The sequence below is a fragment of the Pelodiscus sinensis genome, chromosome 21, assembly GCF_052426305.1.
Source record: "Pelodiscus sinensis isolate ZL-2025 chromosome 21, ASM5242630v1, whole genome shotgun sequence".
Lineage (NCBI taxonomy): Eukaryota > Metazoa > Chordata > Testudines > Trionychidae > Pelodiscus > Pelodiscus sinensis.
In genome coordinates, this window is record NC_143072.1 from 2,576,594 (window position 1) to 2,602,568 (window position 25,975).

The 25,975-nt window shown below is 49.2% G+C and overlaps 1 protein-coding gene across 2 annotated transcripts in view; it reads right to left on the minus strand.

Annotated features, from left to right (window-relative positions):
* Positions 1 to 25,975, minus strand: part of ATP2A3 (ATPase sarcoplasmic/endoplasmic reticulum Ca2+ transporting 3) — a 148,081-nt gene that overhangs the window by 15,997 nt on the left and 106,109 nt on the right. For both annotated transcript variants that reach the window (XM_089772106.1, XM_089772105.1), the window contains exons 10-20: positions 19,167 to 19,269; positions 18,160 to 18,291; positions 14,679 to 14,804; positions 10,038 to 10,256; positions 8,846 to 9,181; positions 7,813 to 8,033; positions 6,517 to 6,719; positions 5,343 to 5,428; positions 3,809 to 3,942; positions 2,092 to 2,209; positions 1,572 to 1,689 (exon numbers count right to left, since the gene is read on the minus strand). In XM_089772106.1, the coding sequence (XP_089628232.1) occupies positions 1,572 to 1,689; positions 2,092 to 2,209; positions 3,809 to 3,942; positions 5,343 to 5,428; positions 6,517 to 6,719; positions 7,813 to 8,033; positions 8,846 to 9,181; positions 10,038 to 10,256; positions 14,679 to 14,804; positions 18,160 to 18,291; positions 19,167 to 19,269 (1,796 nt within the window). The remainder of the gene's footprint in view (positions 1 to 1,571; positions 1,690 to 2,091; positions 2,210 to 3,808; positions 3,943 to 5,342; positions 5,429 to 6,516; positions 6,720 to 7,812; positions 8,034 to 8,845; positions 9,182 to 10,037; positions 10,257 to 14,678; positions 14,805 to 18,159; positions 18,292 to 19,166; positions 19,270 to 25,975) is intronic.

A 25,975-nucleotide genomic window follows, 5' to 3' on the forward strand; every position in this document is an offset into this window, starting at 1 on the left:
CTCCCTCCTTTTGGAGGTGACAGCCAGAACCCATCAGGCCTCCTTCCTGTCCAGGAAATTCTGAAGAAGAAGAATCAACGGGACAGGATCCCATCTTGATGTCTCTGTTCCTCCTGCCAACATTGCTGTGTTGGGTAAACTTACTTTAAAAAGCAGGCGCCATTTGTCTACACCAGTCCCAGCCATTTTAAATGTCAGAGCCCAGATTCTGATTTAGTGCCAGCATCTGGAGAATATGAATTAACTAATTAAGGAACAAACCCCACAGATCTGCTCAGGGTGAGGGCAGGAAAGTAGCAGGGCAGAGTTTTGAAGGCTACTGCCTGAAATATTCCACAAGTACAGTGTTGGTCAAGAAAAGAAAAGAAAGATCTAAGTTAGGATGTTGAGAATCTTCATTGTGCTATTTCAGTACAAGAAGAAGACTATAGTAGCATATGAAATAGCATTCCTAGAGCTCTATAAGTGTGAGCTGCAATTTAGAGCACAGGCCACAAACCTGCTACTACCAAAGACATTGGGACTCCTTCAGTTGAGGTAAATGGCGCAGGATGAGATCTATGCAACATTTCCTGTTTACAACACGAGGGCTATGTTCTGGGAGGTGATGAGCATGCAACTCCCACCAAAGTAAGAGTTTCAGAGGCTCAGCACCTCTTGGATATACAGCAGAAAATGCAAACAGGACTGTACCACTTTTGGGGGAGACAGACCAAAAGAAAAGTTTTTAAAGAGGGCTGATCCAATTCCCACTGAAGTCAATGGATACATTCAACGGGAGTTGGATCAAGCCTTAAACAGGAGACAGGGCTGCAGTTTGGATAGACAATGGAGAGGCTGTTCCAATTTATTGTGGTCCAGTTCATAACTCACTACCAACAGTGGCTCCCAACTGGGGGTCCGCGAGGGTATTGCAGTGGGTCCGTGGAAAAATAAAATAAAAATGATCATAGAAAATAAGTTTTACATAAATTGCAAAGTTACAATCCATTTTTTTAAATTAAATATCTTCCAATAATGTTATTAATTGCGATCCAAAAATCTATGTCATGGGGCCTTTGTGTGACGAACTGATCGTGGTGGTTAGAAGCATACAAACGTTAGCCATACATCAACACGGATCTGGGGCTGAAATCAGGCTTGCTGAAGAGAAAGGAGACTGATGAGCAGAGTGAAGCATCCCCAAGTGGAATGTCTAATCGAACAGACATAAGTAAACAAAAATTGAGAAAATACTCCACTGACTACTAGAATTGTGGTTAGAATTGGCTTTGATGGGGGTCCACAAACAGTTTGGGGGGGGGTGATTAAGGGTCCGCACTAGAGAAAAGGTTGGGAACCACTGCACTACAAGATTTTGGTGTCAATCACTGTAACTGGTTAATAAAAAAAATAGGTAAGTCCAGATCCTTTGCAATATGCCACGCTGGAGGGAAAGTCTGACTGCATATGCATGGGCCAATCAGCTTCAGCAGAGATGCGAAATGACATGTGCCTGAAAGCACAAAGCAGCACAAAGCAAGCGCCATGGTCGAGACTCGGTCAGCAGTTACTCTGCAGAGGATGCTCACCCTCTAGGTGGTTCCGGGAAAGGTACTTGAGTCCTTCATCGAGTAGGATAACAGGCAGGGAAATTTTCATTACGACCACCCACTGCGGCCCGCTCAGGGGGGTCACCTGGAAGATCAGCTGCAAGGCAGGAAAAATGTATTAACAGAGAAGGGGGGCTAGAGAGAGAAGCAAACAATGAGACCCATTTTGGTTCCTATGGATGTGCAAGGAACCAGGCCTTCCGGAGAATAGCACATGTGCAAAGAGAAGGGCTTCATTACGGCTTGTACTCGGCAAGGGACAGTATCTATCATTACAGTCACTTGGCAGATGGACAAAGGGAGGAAGGAACTTCGGAAGGTCACCCAGCAATTCCCCCGCACACCCGAGACTTCCAGCTCCCAGGCCCTTTTCCTTCTGAATCTCAAGGCTCAATCCTGGAAGCCCTTTTGGGCCGGGAAGTCAGCGAAAACTTGGGAAGGGAAACATCCAAAGGAGCTAGCTTGTCCCACGCCCAGCCCTGCGCGCGGCACCACTTACAGGCATGGGCTTCACGTAGAGAATCACAAAGTGCAGGGTCATGGACATGACAATGGCCCCCAGCAGCCAGAGGTTGAGCCACGGCGGCATCCTCAGCAGAGACTGGTTTTCCGACACACTGCGAGAGCGGGAGGGTGGGTGTTAGATCGCACGACCGATGAAATACCCCTTGCCCTTTCAGATACACTTTGGGCCAGTCAATATACCCGCCAGGCCACCTGCCAGTAGAAATGTGCTTTGCATAAAAGCCTCCTCCAAGGAAAAGGATTATCTAGCCCCGGGGTGGGCAAAAGGGCCTCTGCGGGCCCAATCCAGCCCACCAAGCGGGTCGATCCGGCCCATGGAGGCCCTGCCACACCCCCGCCCCCAGGCCAATTAGGGTCTGGGGAGTGCGTGAAGCTTCCTCCTGCCCTGCCAGGAGCATGCAGCGCTTTGAAGTGCCATGTGCTGCTCGCGGGGCGGGAGGAGACATCATGCGCTCCCCCGCCCCCACGCCCTGATTGGCCTGGGGGTGGGGGAGCTGCACGAAGTTTCCTCCGCCCTCCCCCCACCCTGTGAGGAACATGTGGCACTTCAAAGTGCCACATGCCTGTGCAGGGCAGGGCGAAGGAAGCATGCAAAGCCTCTTCCCATCCTGCCAGGGGCATGGGTGCCTAGTGGGAAGGGGGAGCACCCCCACCCCCAGACCAATCATGATCTGAAGCCCAGAAGCATCCTGGCCCCGCCCCTTCCGGGGCAGCCTGGGGCCACTTCAAAAATTGTTGAAGTGGCCCCTGGCCAAAAATTATTGCCCACCCCGATCTAGCCATTACCATGAACCATTCTCCTTCCACGTTTTCTAGGCTCTGGAGAGACGTATGTTGAAGTGAATTTCGTGCAAGACGTCACTACCCAGACGGAGGGACGAGGGTAACAGCAATTACTGGACTTTATAGCAAGACAGAGGAGACCCCGGAGCTCCTCCTTTGGGAGTCTGGGCTGTCGACGTACAGCACCGAAACAGTACTCAGCAGTACAGTCAATACCAGAACCTCCAGCAAGAAGCCCGGACCCCAACCGTGGGGCAGAGTGAAAATGGCAAAGGGAATAATTTGCTGGTTCTGGCTTCTAGATTTACCAAAAGAGCAAGTGAGATTCCAGCATTGCCTAGGGCCGGCCCACAACATTTTGGCATCTGAGGTGGGGAGCTCAAATGATGCCTCCATGCCCCCTCGCTTGGGCCAAAACTTTGAAAGGTCTCAATTCTCTGGGTCCTACTGGCGCCCCTCCACAGTCTGGCACCTGAGGCAGCTGCCTCAGTTCTCCTCATGGCAAGGCCAGCCCTGGCATTGCCACATATAAGCCTGACTCTTAATCCTAAGCGGTTCAAACCCAAACTCAATCTGGATCAGTGTTCCCTGCAAGCTGAGCACTTGGACAGCCACCCAGGAGAGATTCAGGTGCTGCCCGGCTGATCAGTAGAGCACCAAGTAGAGCATCAGTAGAGCCCACAGCCTTTCTATTGGTGGTGCACATCAGCATATGCCTTGGTGCACATAACAAAATTTATTTCGCCCTGGATGGAAAAAATTTGCGAGAACACTGATCTAGAAGCCAGACAAAACATCCTCCTCTAGGAGGTCTCCCATTGCCATTGCTAATGGGAGGGACATGTTTGCTTGGTTCTACTGTTAATCAGGGCAGAATGTTTGACCTGATACAGCCATACGTACTGTACCTGTTGAGAGCATTGCACATCTCAATTGTCACCAGCACCGAAAGAGCCATCGTGGTTGGGTAACGGGACTCAAAGATTTCGCAGTCAATGCCTTCAAAGATGGGGTTGTCCTCTGTGCATTTCATGAAGTTCCTCTGGCAGAAGAAACAGTAATAGGCATGAAGCAGGCAAAAGTGGCAAGACAGCGGAGACCCCGGAGCTCCTCCTTTGGGAGTCTGGGCTGTTGACGTACAGCACCGAAACAGTACTCAGCAGTACAGTCAATACCAACACTGCAATCAGCTCTTTTATTAAAAATGTCTTGGCTCGGGGGACTGGTAAGAGGGCATGAAGCCATTTACTTCCAGGTTTGAATCCAGACCATCTACGAGGTCAATTGTGATCATATGACAGCTCCTTAGTAGCCTATGTGAAAGTTTAGTACCAAGGGAACATGTGCCCCCCATTCCAAAAAACAACCAGTCTCTGCAACTGGCATTAATCATACGTGAAGTCAAGAAATGTGGCTTCTCTTCTTCTCTCAGCACTATCCCTTCGCAAAGCTTCCCCTTTCCCACCCACTCTTCGCATGTCTTATCTATACAGAATGGAAGATCTCTGAGACAAGGACTGGCTGTTTCAGTTTGTACAGCACCAAGCACAACGGACCCCAACCTTGGTTGGAGCTTCTAAGAGTTAATTCAACACAAATAGCAGTCAATCAGTCTTCAGCACAGTCAGTCTGGCATGAGATGCACGAAAACATACAGAGTACTGAGAGATTTGCTTATTTAAGGGATCTAAAACTGATGCCTTGAAGCAGCGAGGATGAAGTTTCCCCTTCTCCAAATACCTTCGCCCTACCTGATCTGAGTGGCAGCGATCAGACACAATAACTACAATTCCTGTGGCGCTCCGGACAAATGCCTCTCTGATTCCTCACTAGCATGTGTGGGGTGCATGCTTATGGGCCGTCCTGCCTGGGGATACCACACGGATGCTGCTTCAGGGGAAGTCACCACCGTGCTGACCAGCTAAAGGGAGTGGGATGTCACTCAGGCGGGAGCCTCTGCAGCTGTTTCAGCTGACACATTTTCCTTTAGGGTACGTCTACACAGCAGGGAAAATGTTGACTTAAGCTATGCAACTGCGTCAACTGTGTAGCTGAAGTCAAAATAGCTTAACTCAGCTTTTGGTGCTGACTCCACAGCAGGAAGTCTGAGTTAGAGCCCTCTTCCTTTGACTTCCCTTGCTCTTCGTGAAATGAGGGTTACTGGAATTGGAGTAAGAAGTCCCTCAGCTTGCCATTATATTGAAATAACGGCTTGCTGCGTAGGCGCGCTCTTCGTTATTCCAGAATAACATTGGTTATTCCGAAATAACGCTGTTGTGTAGATGTATCCGTAGTGACTCGGGAACCTTTCAAAATGTTTTTAAAGAGAGAGATGCGCAGGAAAAAAAAAACCTCCGGGGACCATGCTGGGGAGCAGAGACATTAGAGTTTGCACTGGTGTTGAGTGAGAGAGTCTTCCCTTCTCCCTCCGACACAACTTACCAACTGGTAGAAAGTAACTTGCGGCCCTTCAGCATCATACAAGAACCACCAGGTAGCTGCTCCCACCGTTGCCAAGCCAACGTACACTGCAACCAAAGAGAGAGCAGATTGTGTGGCCCTGTAAGGACCGGACTCATGCTTGTTTCTTGCTCGCGGTGTTACTGGTTTGCCCAGGGACCACCAGCCCTGTTCTGCTGCCTGGGGCTGGATGCAGGGCTGTGGCTCTTGCTGCTCCTGCAGCTAGAGGAAGAGCAGCGAATTGGGAAAAGTGACCTGAATGGTTTTGACCCTCTGAACCCAGATGGTGCACCCTGAGGTCTGCCTCATAGTCCAGCCCCGATTGTTAAGCAGCTGGAGCACGAATTCTGAAAACCCTTCCACCCTCCTCCTCTCCCCACACCTTGCACGGCCACAGCTTCACCTCCTAACCTGTTCTACTCCCCTGATCTTGGATCTCAGACATGCACCTTTCCTGCCAGTCCACCATTCCCATTTGTTTCCCGAGGCCCAACTTTCACTACAAAAATCCACCCAGACCAAGGAAATGGGCACCCTCTTGCCCATCCCATTCTGCACTCTTGCCTGAGGTCTGATCCCAGCTCTGCCGTGGGCTCTCGGTCCTGCCTGCCCTCTCCATGCACAACGCCTTCTCATGCTGCTACCTTGCCTGGAAAGAACTGGAGATAATGGGCGGGTGGGGCTTGAGGTAGCAAAAACTAGGAGCCTGGCCAGAAGAAAAAGATGGTCCCTAGCAGAGAGAGTCAACTGCAAGGATCCCATGCTAGCCCTGTCACCCGGGCCAGAAAGTCACCCTGTGCCCACTACCTACCACATCTGCAGGACTACCGAAGATAAAACGGTACCTCTGTCAGCTATTGCCTGATGTTGAGAAAGGCTGGAGCTGATTAAACCCTTCCAATGCACTGGGACAGAGAGGAGGTGGAGTCTTGAGTAGCTGCCTACATTTGGTTGTATCCAAGTCCTACTGTGTTATGAGGAATAGCTATTCCACTAGCACCACTACACCTCTCTGCGCTGTAAGTCCCCCTCATTCCTGGGTACCGCAATGCACCCAGACCTCACTACACACAGTTGTTGGCAGCTGTTTTAAGCCAAGGTGATACATGGCACTTGGTCCATTCCTGGTGCTACATCTCTAGCCAGGGCCTCTCACCTCCAATAGCAAGGTAGCGGAAGAAAAGCCAGCCGCTGATGAGGGGTTCTCTTGCATTGCGGGGAAGCTTGTCCATGATGTCTAGGTCAGGGGGGTTGAATCCAAGAGCGGTGGCGGGGAGCCCGTCTGTCACGAGGTTCACCCACAGCAGCTGGACTGGGATCAGCGCTTCAGGCAAGCCCAGGATTGCCGTTAAGAAAATACTTCAGGTGAAAAGAAGAGACACAACCTTGTTAGGTGAGAGACACTCCTGGGAGACAAAGCATTGCACTTGTACAACTAGAGAGGAGTGTGATCCCAAATCCTGGGTCCCAATGCCCCCTAAACACGGATGCAGTTCCAAATCCACACCTAAATTTGGATCTTGCAGGACTCAAAAACCTCCCAGCATCAGGGAATCTGAAACTCAGATCTGAACTTTGCAGTTTGATCGTGGGGGCCCTGACCGCGAGTTTGCATAAGGAGCCCATCGCATGACATCGCCATTGTTCGGGATGCTGGCTGTCACCAGCACGGACGTCCCTGCTGAATTTCTGACACAGGTTTCAGAGATAATTCTGCAAGCCATCAGTGCCTGGCCAGGATTGCTGCAGAACTCCCCGATTTGTTCTAAAAGCCTCTTTCAGGAGATTGATGTCAGGAAATTTCCACTACATGCATCTGGCGAAGTGGGTCTTTGCCCACGAAAGCTTATGCTCCAATACATCTGTTAGTCTATAAGGTGCTACAGGACTCCTTGCCGCTTTTTCAGGGGATTGTTCACCATGAAAGAAGCTGTGAATATTGTAAGGAAGTCGCCCTGGCCAGCGCACACACCCTAGTGGAGCCTATTAACACCACACTGGGATTTCAAAATGTCGCACTTACAGCAAGCTACATAACTTGTCACAGTAAGGAGCAGCAGATTTGCCACCCCACAGCACTTGATCCTACTGCAGTGACTCACGGTGCTTCCTCTATCATGCTCAGCATTGAAAATGCTACAAAAGACAGCCAGAGGGTCCCAGTCCGCCGCAAGGTAAAGGCTGGTTCTGCAGTAGCAGCCGTTGAATTTATAGAAATACCAAAGAGAGTATCCCCGCCACTTTGAACTGCAGGGAAGAGTTCAGGACCCACAGCGTCGCTGGGACATCCTCAGCTGAGGTAAATCAACCTGGCATCACTGCCCCTCTCTTTTTACACCAACTGGGAGAGGGCTCTGATTATATCTCTAAGTATCAGAAACCCTTCTGTCCTGGCAATCTTTTTCCCTCCTGCATACTATGCTAGTGGGAGGCGTGACCCCGAAGCCCTTACCAGACGACCTCTCCAACGTTAGACGAGATGAGGTAGCGGATGAACTGCTTCATGTTATTGTAGATGGCTCTGCCCTCCTCCACGGCAGAGACGATGGTGGAGAAGTTGTCGTCAGACAGCACCATCTCAGCAGCTGATTTTGCCACGGCTGTGCCAGAGCCCATGGCAATGCCAATCTCCGCCTTTTTCAGGGCTGGGGCATCATTCACTCCATCCCCTGTCTGGATAAAGCACGAGCGTTTTACTGAAGGATGCTTCATAGAAGGAAACTGTCTCAGCATGAAACCGAGGCTAGAGCATGTAAAAAATCAGCAGCACAGGCAGCAGCAAATCGTGGCATGGGCTAGCTGGGCCAGCCAGATACCCACAGGGCTCAGGCGAGTGTGTATATTGTGTGGCCACTCTGTGCACCACACACCCATGCTCCCATGGCCACACTACTGATTTCAGCATGCTAGCATGATGAAAGCTACAGTGGGCGTACCTGCAGGAGCGGGGAATATCACACCCCACTCAGAAGGTGGACAGCCTGAGAATCAAGGCTGAGTCGCATTTATTCAGAAGTGTTTGTTGGCAGGACTTCTCCCGATCACTTAGTTCTTTAAACACCACCACTTGGCACTGCCATGGTGCATTTTCAAGTGCTCTGCTCACGTTCAGCTGCACAAGAGCTCTACGCAGCTATTGCTACGCCCCACTGGTGGGGAAAACTTAAGTGTCTTCCGCAAGGCGACAGAGTCAGCAGAAGAGCTGGGAATGGAATCCGGAAGGTGTGACTCTCAGACCCTTGCTCCAAACCAACACTAGAGCCCTGCAGATCGGTGCATAGGCACAGATATCCGCGGGCCATCTTTGTGAATCATACGAGGCGCAAAATTGTGTCTCCACGCAGGGCAACCAACATTCCCGCCCTTCAGCTCAGACTGTGACCTCTCAGTACGGACTCCCACCCCCAGCTCTCGACTGTAGAGATGACACTTACAAAATGATTAATCTGAGTAAACCCACGTGCGGGGCCCGGTGTGTGACTCACCATAGCTGTAATCTCATGGAAAGACTGGAGATATTCGATTATCTTGGACTTGTGAGCAGGTTCGACGCGGGCGAAGCAACGGGCCGAGCGGCAGGCATCCCGCTGAGTCTCTGGGGGGAGATCATCAAACTCCCTGCCGGTGTAGGCCTTGTCTGTCACATCCTCCTTCTCCGAGAAGATCCCAATCCTCCGGCAGATGGCCACTGCTGTGCCTTTGTTGTCTCCGGTGATCATGATGACCCGGATGCCGGCTTTCTTGCACATCTCAATGGATGACACCACTTCCTTCCGGGGAGGGTCCAACATCCCCACACAGCCCACGAAGGTGAGGTTAGTCTGAGGGCAGAAGAGGAAACATGTTAACGCTCATGATGCCCCTCCCTTTGAGGGTCCCAGCCATGTTGTTCTTCCTGTCTTTAATTTACCTCACAAAGATGCTGGCATAGTTTCCTCTCTAAGGGCCGGAATTTGTTCCCACCAGAGCCAATGGCAAAACTCCTATTAATTCTAATGGGAGCCCAACCAAGGCCAAAAGAGTATCACTATCTATTTAAAATAATTCAGCTGTAATCCTGTTTTGTTCTTCTGCAGGGAGCTGCCAGTTGAGACACAGCAGCTGGTTGCTATGTACTGCATTCTGGTCAGGTTCTTATGCCATGCCCAGAACCTTGGTATCTGCATGCTGCCTGGGAGCACATAAAGACCCAGGGTCAGCAAAGCGCACAAGCACATGCTCAGCAGGTTGCATGCTGCAAGGAAACAGAGAAGGGCTTCTTCATACACTGCCGCCAAGCAGCGGCACTCATTCCCAAGGATGCTGCGGAGGCCAAACATGTAACTGGGTTCAAAAAAGATTAGTTGAGCTTATGAAGGACAGGTCCCTTAGTGACGATCAGCCAAGATGGTCAAAGATGCATCCCCAGGCTCTGGATGTCCCTAAATCTCTGACCACCAGAAGTTAACTTCCTAACTGTCAGGGTGGTTAAACACTCAAATAAATTGCCTAGGGAGGTTGTGGAATCTCCATCTCCGGAGATATTTAAGAGCAGGGTGGACAGACGTCTATCAGGGATGGTCCAGACCAGGGCTACTCAATACGCAGCCCGTGGGCCGCAGACAGCCTGCAGCCTGTTTGTTTGTGGCCCACGGTGTGGTTTGGGTTTACGCGGGTTCCCTTTTTATCCTTCCTCACCTCATAGTTAATGAACTTGGTTGAGTCATCCAGCTGCATCTCCTCTTTCTTGGAGGGGTTGTCCCGGGTGGCCAGAGCGAGGCAGCGCAGGGTGTCGATGCCAGTCCCCCATTCCCGAATCTTGGACAGGATCTTCTCCTTAGTGGAGAGCGTGAGGGGGACCCGGGTGGTGCCGATGCGCACGTAGTTGCAGCGTTCGATCACACTTTCAGGGGCGCCCTGTGGAAACAAAAAGTGCAAAAGTCATTCTCAGCCACCGGCGCCACTTCGCTTCCGCGCAAAGCACAACGGAGCGAAAACTTCCCTGTCAACCACAGCCAACTTCAAACCCCCGGGGCATTCAGAGCACGCTGCAGTCACTGAGGACCACACATCCTGGAGCGCAGGACCCCTCAGGAAAGGAGACAATGGATTCAAAAGACAAACCCACGAAACACGGCGCCATCCTGAAACTGAGGTGGTGTATGGCCTGTAGCTCACATCGGCGTGATGCCATTCAGGGATGTGAATAAGACACTCAAGTTACACTGATCTGCAGGGCTCGCTGAGCCGCGGCGAGCCCCACTCACCAGCCGCACTGTCCGGCATTTTGTGCATGCGCAGATCACCCGAACCCGGCTCTTCTGGGACGTAATCTACTCGCCATGGGCAAGTAGATTACATAGATTGTCGAGCCCTGCTGGAGTGGGCAGTGCTATGTTGGCAGGAAAGCATCTCCTGCCGATAGCTGCCCCTCCTCTCACGGGAGCTGGAGTAATTAAGTAAACGGGCGAGCGAGCTCCTGTCAGCGCATCAGCACTAGCAGCCACGGTAGCCATAGCCTGATGAGTTTAATGATCGGGTTTATCCTGGTAGGAGGCAGATAGGGTTGCCAGATGGTTTAACAAAAAATACCGAACACCCGCATTCCCCCCAAAAAAAACACGGGGAAAAAATTCTGTTGAGGAAAAAAAAAGGGGAGGGGGCGAAACCAAAGTTGTTGAGCAAACACAAACACACAGCGTGCAGTGTGGCCCCTTTAAGAAATGCTTTGCTTTTGAGGCTGCCTGCCATCTTGCCTCCCTGCGCCAGGCTGGACAGCTCCGCTGCGGAATCCAGTAAGCACCTGGGTTTTTCGCCTCCTAGCTGGGAAAAAAAATCAGAAAATACCAGACATTTTAGGTATCTGGTATTTTCTGATTTTTTTTTTTAACTGGACAGGAAGTGAAAATACTGGACACCTGGCAACCCTAGTAGCTCAATATCGTTCGCTTCCTGTAGGTGGCGCTGCTCTGTCAACATTTAGAGATGGCGATGCCCACAGAGAGCTCCAGGTCTCCAGCACCAAACCTTGTATGCCTGGAAAGGGGCAAGATGCACCCAGTTTAAGGCACAACCAGGCCTCCTGTATGGGGGGGGGCAGTTACCCCGGGGCCTGGCAATTCTAAAGGGCCCAGGGCTCTGGCTGTCACTACTGTAGCCACAGCAGCAAATGGAGCCTTAGGCCCTTTGAATCGCCTTCAGAGTGCCACACAACGCACTCGGCGCGGCTCTACAGGCTGGAGGCCTGCCCTGGCCCCGCCCCTTCCGGCTGCCCTGGCCCCGCCCCTGCCCCTGGCCCCGCCCCTTCCAGCTGCCCTGGCCCCGCCCCTTCCGAGAGCATAGAGCTGGGCTCCCCCATCACTTGGTCTACGGACCCAGCGTGGCTGCTGGCTCCCCTGGTCACAAGCAAGACGACTCCGGACTGAGGAAGGAATCAGTCTAGTCTTTCAGAGCCCAGGCCTGTGGCAGCGACTCTCAGAACCTGGGCAACAGACTTGGGCTCCAGGGCTACCTTGCTAAGAACAGCCCCAGGACGGGGTGGGCCTCGGCACCTGCGCCACAACATCGACATGGCTGTTTTGACTGCGGCAGCTCAAATCCTACATGCCCGAGTAAGAGAATCAGAGAATCATAGAACCACAGAGCTGGAAGAGGCCTCAGAAGGTCAAGTCCAGCCCCCTGCTCTAGGCAGGACCAATCCCAACTAAATCAACCCGGCCAGGGCTTTGTCAAGCCGAGACTTAAACACCTCTCGGGATGGAGACTCCACTACTTCCCTAGGTAACCCATCCCAGTGCTTCACCACCCTCCTAGTGAAATAGTTTTTCCTAATATCCAACCTGGACCTCTCCCACCACAACTTGAGACCATTGCTCCTTGTTCTGCCATCTGTCACCACTGAGAACAGCCTCTCTCCATCCTCTCTGGAACCTCCCTTCAGGGAGTTGAAGGCTGCTATCAAATCCCCCCTCACTCTTCGCTTCTGCAGACTAAACAGACCCAAATCCCTCAGCCTCTCCTCATAAGTCATATGCTTCAGCCCCCTAATCATTTTGGTTGCCCTCCACTGGACCCTCTCCAATGCGTCCACATCCTTTTTGTAGTGGGGGGCCCAGAACTGGACACAATACTCCAGATGTGGCCTTACCAAAGCCGAATGAAGGGGAATAATGACATCTCTGGATCTGCTGGCAATGCTCCTCTTAATGTAACCTAATATGCCATTAGCCTTCTTGGCTACAAGGGCACACTGTTGACTCAGATCCAGCTTCTCATCCACTGTAACCCCCAGGTCCTTTTCTGCAGAACTACTACTTAACTGGTTGGTCCCCAGCTTGTAACTATGCTTGGGATTCTTCCGTCCCAAGTGCAGGACTCTGCACTTGTCCTTGTTGAACCTCATCAGATTTCTTGTGGCCCAATCCTTCAATTTGTCTAAGTCACTCTGGATCCTATCTCTGCCCTCAAGCGTATCTACCTCTCCCCCTAGCTTAGTGTCATCCACAAACTTGCTGAGCGTGCAATCCATCCCCTCATCCAGGTCATTAATAAAGATATTGAACAAAACCGGTCCTAGAACCGAACCTTGGGGCACTCCGCTAGAAACCGACCACCATCCTGACATCGAGCCATTGATCACTACCTGCTGGGCCCGGCTTTCTATCCATCTTTCTATCCATCTTACCGTCCATTTATCCAATCCACAATCCCTTAACTTGCTGGCAAGAAGATTGTGTGAGACAGTATCAAAAGCCTTGCTAAAGTTAAGGTATATCACATGCACTGACTTTCCCTCGTCCACAGAGCCAGTTACCTCATCATAGAAGCTAATCAGATTGGTCAGGCACGACTTGCCCTTTGTGAATCCATGCTGACTATTCCTAATCACTTTCCTCTCTTCCAAGTGCCTCAAAATAGATTCCTTAAGGATCCCTTCCATGATTTTTCCAGGAACCGAGGTAAGACTGACCAGCCTATAGTTCCCTGGATCGTCCTTCTTCCCTTTTTTGAAGATGGGTTGACCCTGGCTGCTGCTGTTGACCCTGGCTGCTGCTGCTTGCTGCACACACTTCCCCTCAATCCCCTGCTTTCCCTGACTTAGCTGACCTGGTACCTGATGCTGAACTCAGATTTGGATGGAGGCCAAGTCAACAGGGTTTGACTGAGAGGCCACTGTTGTTATAAATAATGTGTACCCTTTACTGGACACCTAGGGTATGTTTAGACTACATGCCTCTGTTGCCAGAGGCATGTAAATTAGACTACCCATCATAGTCAATGAAGCGGGGATTTCAATATCCCCGGCTTCATTAAAATAAAAATAGCCGCCATGCTGTGCTGGCTCAGCTGATTGTTGGCACAATGGGGCAGCCAAGATGTGGATCGATCGACGAGGAAAGCCGTTACTGACCAATCCTGTAAACCTCATTTCATGAGGCATTCATTGACTATGTCGGGTAGCCTATTTTACATGCCTCTGTCGGCAGAGGCATGTAATCTAGACATACCCCTAGAAAGCAAGGGAGGATGTTCACAAGGACCTAACTGACTTAGGAGCACAAGCAGTTCTGGAAATCCCACCTCAGATTCTGTCTCCTTTTAAGCATTGCCAGGAACGTCACAAGGCGCCCTCACTAATTCCTCACAAGCTTGTTAGTGAAGACACTTGTAACAAGCAACCCCAAAACTTCAGCTGTATTACTGCTTCAATGAGCCAATTATCTCTCCCTCCTGACCATATCATCTTATCCACTAACTGAAATCCCTCCAGGCCACTAGGAAAATAGCTGAGAGGTGACATGTGCTTTACCATAAGGCTGGGAACAGAGTGTGTGTGGGGGGACAACTTGGATAACCCAAAATGCTGGATAACTGATCACGAGCCACCATGAGAGAAGTGCATCTGTTTTCCTGCACCAAACTAAAGCTTTCCAAGCTGTCTCTCGCTCTTAAGCAATCCAACTCCCCTGCACTTTCAGGAGATCTATTATCCAGGACATCTTGAAGCCCACAATGCTATCCGAACTCCCTTTGGAGACCGAACATACCCCCAGCTTCTAGCCGAGCAGCCAGCTAGGAAGTGCCAGCATTCTAGGGATTGGAAATCCATCCTCTTCCATAAAGAGGATGATGCCAGCTTTCCATCCAAAAGCCAAATCTTGGCCTGGTGCCCATGGGAAGCTATTCACATTACATAGCCCCTTGATCGGGAACTGCAGCATCCCAGGGATACACTGGCTCCCTCAACCCTCACTCAACATGTGGAACACTCACAAACCCCTCCCCGCCCCCAGTAGGCCCCCAGCCCCAGCCCCAGGCACTGCAGCATGCATCCACTACCTTGACAAACATCTTGCTGCCAGCAGAGTTGTGGCTGGCACCGACAGGAGTGCAATAGACGGACATGGACTTGCGGTCGCGGGAGAACTCCAGGGTGCACTCTTTCTTCATCAGCTGCTTGATCACCTGTGGTGAGACAGACGGGCAGGGTGCAATTAGCTCTGGCAAATGCAGGCAAAGGCCAGGCCCTACTTAATTGCATCTAACGGGCCCAATGAATCAACACACAGCACAAGTCTAAAATAAAAGCACAGATGCGTCAGCGCGGGATTCTGCCATTTAAGCAATGACAGGAAAAGCATCAGCAGGGGCTTTCAGTCCCACAGCTTTGCCACAGCAAGTTAGCCACCTGCAAGTTCAACTGCATGGACGTGGTTCAGCCTCCTTTCCTCTCTCACTCCTAGCCCAAGGGGCACCATGAATTCACACAACATTGGGAAGTGAAATGGAGGGACCCAACTCTTCTTTTGCAGCCACTTTGTCCTGGGATAGACCTAGTCCACCCCTAGAAAAGCAGGGCACTCCACATTTTCATACAAGGGGGTAATGATCAACTGGAACAAAAGCATTTTCATTTGAAACCAGACACTGTCATCAGAAAAGCTCGGTGTTTCCTCTTCCATTACCGCAGCGATAGAAGCTGTTTCCACACACAAAAGCAGGCATGCTATGGGATAAATAAGCTCATCAGTTCTTATACATTAGTGCTGTTGGCTGCACACTTAGGATCTGGTTGTGTAGGCCTATGACTCCTGAGGCCAAATCAGTCACTTTAAGTTCGGGGCTTAAGGTCACACAGTTCTAAGACTGGGCTTTTTTTGGGAGGGAGTGGGAAAGAAGAGAGAAGAGAGCGGCATTGACATCTTCCCCCAAAAGCCTAATTCGTTTTCAACTTCTGTAATATAGAGAGAGGGAAATACATAGCTTTCTCCTCCAGGTTAGCCTCATGATAAAGATCAAGCCTGATCCAAAGCCCACTGAAGACATCAAGAAATCTCCCATTTACGTCTAAAGATCTGGATCAGGCCCTTGCCAAATTGACTGTTTTTCTTCTCCTTTCATATACCAACTTACATTTCTGTGGCTGCTTTGAGCTCTGCATTTTTCAGTTCGCTCTTTTGGGGACAGATTTTGCACCAGAGTGAGTCTTGACAGGCAGTATATATGGCTCGCTAGCATAAAAAATCAAGTGCACAAAAAGCATCTTGCATGTTATTTTTCTTTCAAGTTTCAGAATGGAAGAACAAAGATATGCAGCATTAGCGTCTGTTCATGCCATTGTATGCACACAGGCTGTGTTTGTAAGGTGGTCTTGCCTTTCCTGTATTGTGGCTTTGTATTTTAGTGATGTTATTTTACATACATATGCACACTTTTAAAGCAAAATTGTATTTATTTAAAGCAAATTTACACACGTGCTTTCTTCACATTTAGGCCGTAGAACAATCTTATTGCGTTTGCTACTTTAAGAAGATATACAGCTGAGATTCTAGCAAGAGAGGTGCTGGGCCTCGCTAGGCCACTTCTCTCTGAGGTTCAAAGATTTATGACCACTTCCTCTTGCATGATCACGTTAATATTACGCCATACAAATCTGGCGGCTGTTTGGCCTTGGGAGAACACCAATTTATGTCCCCAAAAGCCATCTCTCTGACAGGGCTTTGGGGAATCCTGAAAGTGTATTTCTGGGAGGCAAATGACGAGCTGTAAATGTCTTGCTCACTTGATTTTGTTTGTTTTTTGGCTTGGATGAATTGTTGGTCGACAAATTTGTTTTTTTTCTGTTGGATACTCATTGCTTGCAATTGTAAGACAGATCATCAGGGCACTTATAATGGTGATTGATTATGATCAAATCTAAAGTAGTAAGTAAAGAGGGACAATTTTCCTGCCCCAAGACCCCGCTCTCCTATCTAAAAACCTTGCAGGTGTATAGCAGGAATTGGTCCAACTGTGCTAAATGAAAGCCAGCGGCACAAGGGGCTTTCCAGGTTTGTCACGACATTCCCACCACCTCTGAAGACACAGAAACCTTGTCTACACTCGATTCATTCCTCTAAGTCACCCACCAATGGTACCACCGGTTCAGCTCCATCGTCAACAGACAGCATCAATGGGAGTGCTAGCATGGACAGTGCTCCCACCATGGGGGTGATACAGATGCGGACATTGTACCTAGTAAACCAGCAGGTCGCCAGTTCTCTGCCTAGACCAGTGCACTCACAATAGCTACAATGGTTCAGCTCCATCATGGGACGAAGGGAGATTTTGTTCTTTGCAAAAGTCTCGGGCAGACAAACCCATGAGTCCATGGTAGGTCTACCGTAGTACGGTGCATCCCACTGGTGTAGACGGGCATGCCCAGCTCCACAGAACGTGTCTGGAGGACCACTCTGTTCAGGTGCCTGTGAACATCTAGGCTGTTGAGAGTCACATCCGACTAAGGGATCTGGATGCTCAGTTCCCATTGCAATTCATTAGCTTTGCAAATCTCAGCCCTGTTGTGCAGCCCAAAGATGTTTGTATACAGGAAATGCCGTGCCTGGGCTAGCCTACACAAGCTACTTTCAATCAAGCGGACGAAGGTCAAAACAGCAGGGAAAGCAGCGTAGGCTCTGGATCGAGTGTACACAGGGTCCGAACTGGGCTTCTCCTACAGCTGTCCCCACTACTGCTGTTATCCTCGATTCAAGCTAGCTCAGGTAAACTAAGCACGTACACAGCTCTTGCTCTGCAGACTTACCCTGTGACACAAAGGCCAAGATTTTCAGACGAGACTAGTGGCTTTGGGTGCCCAATTTGAACCACTTTAAAGGGGTCTGGTTTTCAGAGGGGGGGGGGCTCAGCATGTTCTGAAATCTGGGTGCCTTTACGGCGGGGGTGGGGAACCTCAGGCCCAGGGACCGGATGCAACCCCTAACTTGCCTGGATCCAGCCCTCAAGGCTCAGGGCTCCCCCCCTCCACCCCAGCATTGGGGAGCCCGCGTTGACACTCCAGCCCCCTGCCACCTTACCATGGGGCTGGGGCACAGGAAAGCTACTAACCTGGGCCCCCTAGGCGCTGATTAACGAGGGGAATGGGAGGAATTTTTTTTATGTCAGTGAGGGGCTTGGGGGGGTTTTTTGCTTCTCACTTGTGTGCGGCCCCCCCACTGTTTTTTCTCTGGGTCATCGGCCCCCGACCTCCCCTCCTAAAAAAAAGGCTCCCCACCCCTGCTTTACAGAATCTCCAATCACGAGTCACTTCTGGAAACCTGACTTGGGTGGTGAGATGTTGTCTTAAGATGCAGTTATCCTCCCTCCTTTGAGAGCTCAAGGGGTGGAGAATCTGATATGGTTTGGTTCATTCCAACCTCATTGCCTCCTTTCCTAGGAACTTGGGAAGAATTCTTGTGCAAAGCACCATGCAACCTCCCTCTGCCCCTTCCCTCACTCCTGGGTGAAGGGGACTACACAAGTTTTGTCCTTTCATTCTACTCACAGAGTTGCAGGCATTGGCTCTCTCCACCTTCGAGAGATTGCTTGTATCGGTGTTGAAGACATTCATCTTTTCTACCAGGCAGGTCAGGGCTGTTTCGGTTGCTTCTCCCACCTTCTCATATGCTTTTTTGGACTGGCCAGCAGGAAGAAAGGAACAAAAACATTCAGTGTAAAAGAAAAACATGAGCGGTGTGACCTCAGTCTCTTAACCTGCATGACTAAATCTAGGATGGTTTTATTTACTGCACTGTGCTTGAGATTCCAAAAGCATCGCTCTCCTTCTAGGGTGCTGTGGGGAGGCCACAGACTGGGCATTCAAGGCTGAAGATTATAATACAAGCTGACTTGCTGCTCAAGCTCAGAGTAATCCTGTTTTGGGTTTGTGTAACCATCTCCCTGTAAGGATGATGCACACAGCTCTGGGGAATACTTTCAGGCCCAGCTTCCAGTTTGTGCCTGTGTGTTCCCACAAGTCCATTGCAGGGGCGGAGTGTGCAAACCTCCGCACTGCATCTGTGCCTCTGGCCATCTGATTTGCATGCCATGAACGCAGGTGCAACCTGTGCTTGCAAAAGGAAGGCCCGTCTCCTGAAAACCCACCCACATGTAGTTCAGTGCCATTCAACCGCAGCTACTATCTTCATTACAAAACGCAAAAGGCTACAAGTCTATCCAGAAGCTAAGGGAACAAAAAGCACAGGAATCTATCTGTGTCAGCTGGGTCTAACACGATGTACATTTGACACAACCGAGCAGGGCACTCTAAGGAAAGTCTTGGCCAAGGCCATCCCCCACCAATCCAGGCATGCAAAATAAGGTCGTGGCATGGGCACAAATTTGATAGGGACACAAAACTAACTACTTGACTCTATTACTATATAAAGTCTCCTCCTGTGCCTGGGGCCGGGGGTAGGGCCAGGCTGGGGGGGCCTTTAGTTACTACCACAGAAACCTCCTTAAAATACCTCTGTGCAGTTGGTGAATAGGGTAAGGATCCAGCACGCTCACCTCGTTATAATCCAGAGAGGAGTCATTGCAGAGGGCACAGATAGTAGCCAGTTCTACCAGGCCGTCGTACCGTCCACATTCAACTGGCTTGTCGTTCTTCAGGCTGCAAGAAGGAACCAAACCAAATCCTCAAAGTTTACCCAACTCGAAGTGACACTTGTTCTTGGCATTTTTGCCACATCTCCTACCCAAGGCCCTCAGAAGAAGCAGGGGAGGTTGTGTAGCTAAAACACGGGGCTGGGACCTATTCCTGGCTCTGCCACAAAGTTCCCTGAGTGATCTTGGGCTAATGTGCTGGGCTTCAGAAAAATAGGAACAGGAATACGCACCACGTAAGGGGCCCAATTAACCCAAATGCATCCCTGGGATAGCCCACTGTAGGAGAGACGTGCTGCGTCAAAGTAACGTTCCCCATTTCAGCCACTGAACCTACCTCGTTTTCACTGGCATTCGGGATGTTAGATGCCCAAACGCTACAAAACTTTTTGGTGAAAACCAAAAATCCCCACGTCATTTAGCACTTCTGCCATTTTGACATTTTCTGTTATTGTTCTCCCACCTCCATTGAGTAACAGGCCTACTCTCTCTTTGGTCTTCCTCTTGCTTCTCGCGCGTCTGGAGAAACCTTTCTTGTTACACTTTGTGTCTCTATCTAGTTTCATCTCATTTGTGCCTTCACCTTTCTAATTTTGCCTCTGCATACTGTGTGTTATTGGCTTAAAAACATCCTTTGTGATTTGACCTAATTGCTACTTTTTGGAGTGGAAAAAAAAAATCACAATGTGTCTGTGACAACCGGGTTTGAACAATGGAATTAGAAATATCCAAAGAGAAAGACTCTGCTGTTCCAAAAGCAACTCTCTTTTTTCTCCAGAGCAGCTGCAAGGTGGCTGTGTTTAAGAGAGAGCTTATTTGGTGTCAAAGGAAAGCACCAGCAGCAGTCAGGGCCCATCTCAGAGGTGAAGGGGCAATGAAGGGGGCTGCAAACTTCACCCTCAATTAAAAGCACCCTGAAGATCCACACACAAGCACATGTTCTGACCCAAAGCTGCAGCAGGCATTGGTTCAGACATACAGAAAAGATGAAGAAAGAAGAGGTGTAATAAAGAAAAGGGAAAGCAAAGCGGTGGCAGACTACAGAAGAGTGTGAAGATCCAATGTCCCAAGAAGTTCAAGATTTCTGCACGTTTCCAACAGAGCCCAAGACTGGTGGGAAAAACCTCCTGCCCACCCTAAGCAGGATCTTCGAACAGTGCATGCCAGGACGGCTAAGGTGGATGAGTGCAACCACAGCTCTTGATTAACTGTTTCTGAGCGAGAGAGACAGACTGTTCCCTTTGATGAGATATTCATAAACATCTCTGCCGAAGCAGATTTACAGGAACCTAGCACTGTGCAAATAAAAGGAGCGCTAAGGTCTCAAAAAACCACGGGGGAGAGGGAGACACGGTTACATAACCAGCAAGTGAAGGGAGTTAAACACTTGTACATTCAGTCCATCCTAGTTACAACCCATGCTGATACAGCCCTCCTCCCAAAAGAACCTTGAGTGTTTTACACACTCCAGATGTTGGAATCCCCCTGCCCATACTGAACGCCAGGCAGGGAAGGCAGTGCATGGCACCACTGTACAACACACAGACAAGGATTGATGGAGAATGGGTTTAGGTGTAGCTTATGCAATTTAGAACATAATCAGTACACCCGTGCTAATGCCTCTCGGGGGCTGTGATTTTTTTAAATGAGAATCTGAATGCCCTCCTGGATAGAGCAATGGGAATTTCAGTTTGATTTCCACCATTGCTGTTCACATGCTGCATCACCAGGAACAAGTTGTGGTCCCACCTACCCTCTGTCTGCCAGGTCTACCTAGACTGGGAGTAATTCAGGGCAGGACTGACCCTTGCTGTGTTGTGCAACACCCTCCCAGTAGGGCCCTGGGCTCAGCTGCAGCCGCTAGGTAGCATTGCAACGCAAAATAATAAATCCTAAACAGGCAGAGATGCTGTGAAACCACGGGAAGCAGCGAATGGTCACAAACCAATAGCAACAGAACAGATATGTACACAAAGGACTAAAACAAGGATGGCTACATCTACACCGGCAGCTTCTTGTACAAGAACAGTTTTGAGGAAGAGTTCTTGCGCAAAAAGTCTTCCACAAGAGCACGTCTACACTGGCATGTGCTTTTGCGCAAGAGCGTCTATGTCAGTGTAGACGCTCTCCTGCGCAAGAAAGCTCTGATGGCCATTTTAGCCCTAGGGGTTTCTTGCGCAAGAAATTCATGTTGCCTGTCTACGCTGCCCTCTTGTGCAAGAGGGCTTATTCCTCGTGGGGAGAGGAATAACTCTTCCGGAAGAAGCCCTGTTTTCCGATGCTAGACTGTAAATTTACTTGCGCAAGAACGCGCGTGCAGTGTGGACACCTGGCAAGTTCTTGCGCAAGAAGCCACCAGTGTAGACATAGCTGAAAATAATCCAATTCTTCCATTTCTTTCATCTGACCAATAATCATAGAAACGTCAGCTTGGTCAAAGTTGGGACAGATCCTCTGTTGATCTTAACTCCAACAGAAAGAGACTGGAAACTCCTTCCTGGCTTCAGAGAATCAACGATGGAGTGTCCTTCTCTTTCCTAGTATGTGGCTGTAGCATTCTTTATCCCATTGGCATCTCTCCTAAGATTCATCATCAGCCTGAAGTTACGTCGCTTTCATACATTACTCAGGCTCAGAGAATTTGGGCATGTCACTTGTTTGTGCCTCAGTTTCCCCACCCGTAGCACTGAGTTAACACTGCTGAAAGGCAATGGTTAACGTACGGCAGCCTCCCTGGCTGAAAGGCTCTGAGTTAGAAAAGGCTAGTTCCATTAGACTCCGTGCTAATCCCGTCACAAAATTCTCTGCCCAAGACTGCAAGCAAAGATCCCACTCAGTGGAGCTAATGCTCCTGCCCTTCTTTGCAAAGGGCTTTTGAGATCAACTGACAATGCACTGGGTCAGAGCTGGGTGTTATTCATTCGGGTGGCAAGCTGCTAGAGAAGCCCCCGGCCCATTTCACACAGGCGTCCCACGGCCACCGCTTGCAAACATTCTCCAAAGAAAAATCGAGCGTCTTGACCGCTAGGGCCCTGAACTTCTGGAATGACCTGGGCTGCGGCCATACATGAGAGTCAAAGCCAGCAGAGGAAAGGCATCAGTCACAGCTCTGCACGATCACCATTTAAGGAACCAAATGCCATTTCTTGTTTGTTTGAGCAGGCTGCCGCTTTATGGCGAACGGACAGCCGCCGTCTGCAGGGGAAACAGGAAGATTATCCTAACTCAAGCAGAGGTAACTGCAGGTTAGGGCTGTATAAGCTCAGCGGGTCATTCTTTAACTGGAAAAATAAATTTGTCAGACATTCATTATTATCAGTTTATTCCACTGCGCCTTCCTAATGGAAAGAACATTCTGGAGTCCTTGTTACGGCTTGAGAGTGGAAAGCCGGCCAGGGCCAAAAGCGCTGGAAAAGCCTATTTTCATAGGGACAAAAAGCTGGCCAGTTTAAATACAGGCTGCAGGGAGGGCGGAAGCAGCAGTTCTCCCGGCCAGTGATGACCAGGGGCTGCCCTCCGTTCAGAAGGCGGCGGGGAAGGGAATCTAGGAAAGAAAAGGTGGTTGTTGATATGCAGGATTTTTGAAAAGCTATTAAGAAAACTTCAAATAGAAATTGGAGCTGGAAAGGCTAGAATCCCTTCTGAGACACAGCGTGGTCCGGGGGAAGAGGCGGGGAGGGGGGCAGCTCTGGACTGAGTGTTCTATTCTCACCTCTGCCACAGACTTCCTGCAACACCCAGGGCAAGTCACTTCCCCTGTCAATAAAATGGGGATAAGGATTCATGCTCTCCTTTGTACAATGCTTTGAGCTCTATGAGTGGCAACAGCTAAAAGAATTAAATACAATGAATGCCCCGCCTCAACAAGTTCCATGGCGCATGTGAAATGTATAAGAAAAATAATCCTTAGACAGAAAATAAACCTCTCCCAAGCTTACTGCGTCTTGGTTTTCATCGGTCATTGAACTTACACACCCCATGGAGATGCACACTATGAAGCCACGTTCGTAGCATGATTGTTTGCTAGGTTGTCTGACAGGGTTGGTGGATGAGGCAAACTGGGACTGAGGAGACCCAGGTTCTGATCCTAGCTCGGCTACAGACTCCTTGTAGGCTCTGGACAAGTCACTTACTTGGTGTAATTACACCCCCTCCTCCAATTACCAAATGGGGGTAATTAACATTTCCTCTATCCTGCCCCTTCTCTGGCTAGACTGTAAGCTCTTTGGGGCATGGACTGTCTGCATATATTGCACCTAGCACAATGGAGCTCTGAGCACAGTTGGGGACACTAGGAAGACTAGTGGTACATGAAGAAATATTTCTCTTCTCTGGACTGAAGTGGGTGGATGTGTCGTAAAGTTGAACTGCTGACTCATCTTCATGCGGACTCATCTTCATTTATCTCCCCAGAAGTGGGTAAAACACAAGGAATCCTACAGGACCAAACAGTCTGCCTAGGGTGCATCTAAGGTTTCTCGCCCCTCATGGAGACTGCAGGCCTTCACTCTCATTCTGGCACAAATCACATGCAACACTTTTGGGGTCAGCAGAATTACGTCAATCACAAGAGGCTTGTATTGAAGTAAGAGTCAGGCCCACAGATCTGATTGCACAGAGAATGGAAGGACAAGAATCACCTACACAGACATTTATTACGCATATGGACTGTTATTTTTGGAGTGGGACAAGAGTCTGCTCCCTATGAGCCAACCAACCACAAAGGGGACTCATCAGCATTAAACACAGGACTCCAGAAAACCTCACAGCACCTGTCCCTGTGAGTTCTTATTTTGAAAGCTGATCCTCAAAGTATGTAATTCCAGGCAGCCTGAGGAGGACCAGGGGTGGATTTTGTGCATTTAATTACTAATATGTTATTGACGGAATAGGAGGGATTTCAGGCCAGTTCAGTGCACAGGAAAGAATTGAGAGGGAGATGCAGTTTCCCCTTAGAATAGATGCTCTGATGATGCCAGGCCATGAAAAGACAAAGAGGTGCAGCAATTTAAGGGGTGGATAGCTACACAGGACCAGATCCTCAATGGGTCTAAATCAGCAGAGCTCCTTGAAGTTACTGGATTTACAGTCAGTTACACTAGCTAAGGATTCAGTTCATAACTTTTTATGGAACCTTCCAGAGTTGTTGACTCAAGTCCCACGACTTGAACTCGAGTCCGACATAAGTCACCTAGGTGATGACTTGAGACTCGACTCGGGTTCATTGTTTGTGACTTGAGACTCAACTTGCTAATTTTGTTAAATCAACTTGGTGAAAAAATTGTCCGAAAATGCCGATATTGATGGCTTGTACAAAAGTGACTTGACATTTTTTAAATTTAGACTTGGGACTTGACTCGAAAGTGACTTCAGGAACTCAAGACTTGAGTTGTAGTGACTTGAGACTCGACTTGGACTGGATAATGATGACTTGAAGACAACACTGGAACCTTCTAGCCAAGGATCTCAGTGGAATTACAAACATTAATTCCTGAGGCTATGAACTGAGTGTAACACATCCCCAACACACACGAGGAGCTGCCACACGGAGCGGCTGAGTGACTTTTCTGAGTCAAAAAGCAAAAGACCTGTTCCAGGTTATGAGACTCTCAGTCCTGTACTTCAGTCACAGGGAGGTCTGTGATAGAAATGTAGCCGTGTTAGTCTGGGGTAGTTGAAGCAAAATGCAGGACAATGTAGCACTTTAAAGACTAACAAGATGGTTTATTAGGTGATGAGCTTTCGTGGGCCAGACCCACTTCCTCAGATCAAATAGTGGAAGAAAGTAGTCACAACCATATATACCAAAGGATACAATTAAAAAAAATGAACAAATATGAAAAGGACAAATCACATTGCAGAACAGAAGGGGGATGCGGGGGGGGGGGGGGGGGGAAGGGGGAGGAAGGAAGGTAAGTGTCTGTGAATTGCTGATATTAAAGGTAGGGAGAGTGGGATGTTTGTGAGTTAATGGTATTACAGGTGATAATTGGGGAAACTGTCTTGGTAATGGGTGAGAAAGTTCAAAGTCTTGTTAAGTCCTTGTTGGCAAGTGTCGAATTTTAACATGAATGACAGTTCAGAGGATTCCCTTTCAAGTGCAGATGTAAAAGGTCTTTGTAGCAGAATGCAGGTGGCTAAGTCATTTAGAGAGTGTCCTTTCTGGTTAAAGTGGCAAGAAACTGTTTTCTCTTTGTGATCTTGTCTGATATCTGTTTTGTGGGCATTAATCCTTTGGCGAAGTGTCTGAGATGTTTGTCCAATGTACATAGCAGATGGACACTTTCGGCACATGATAGCATAGATTATATTTCTGGATGCGCAGGAATATGTGTTCTTGATCTTATAACTCACTTGGTTAGGTCCAATAATGGTATCAGCAGAATGAATATGTGGACAAAGCTGGCAACGGGGTTTGTTGCAAGGGAAGGTACCAGCTTTGGTATTAGTGTGGTATGTCCTGTGGTGGTTGGTAAGAATCATCTTGAGGTTAGGTGGTTGTCTATAGGAGACTATGGGTCTGTCTCCCAGAGCCTCTTTGAGTATGGTATCCTGTTCCAATATAGGCTGTAGTTTATTGATAATGTGTTGGACAGGTTTAAGTTGGGGGTTGTAGGTGATGACAAGTGGTGTTCTATTGTTGTTTTCTTGGGTCTGTCTTGAAGTAGATGGTTCTAGGTATTCGTCTGGCTCTTTCAATTTGCTTTTTTATT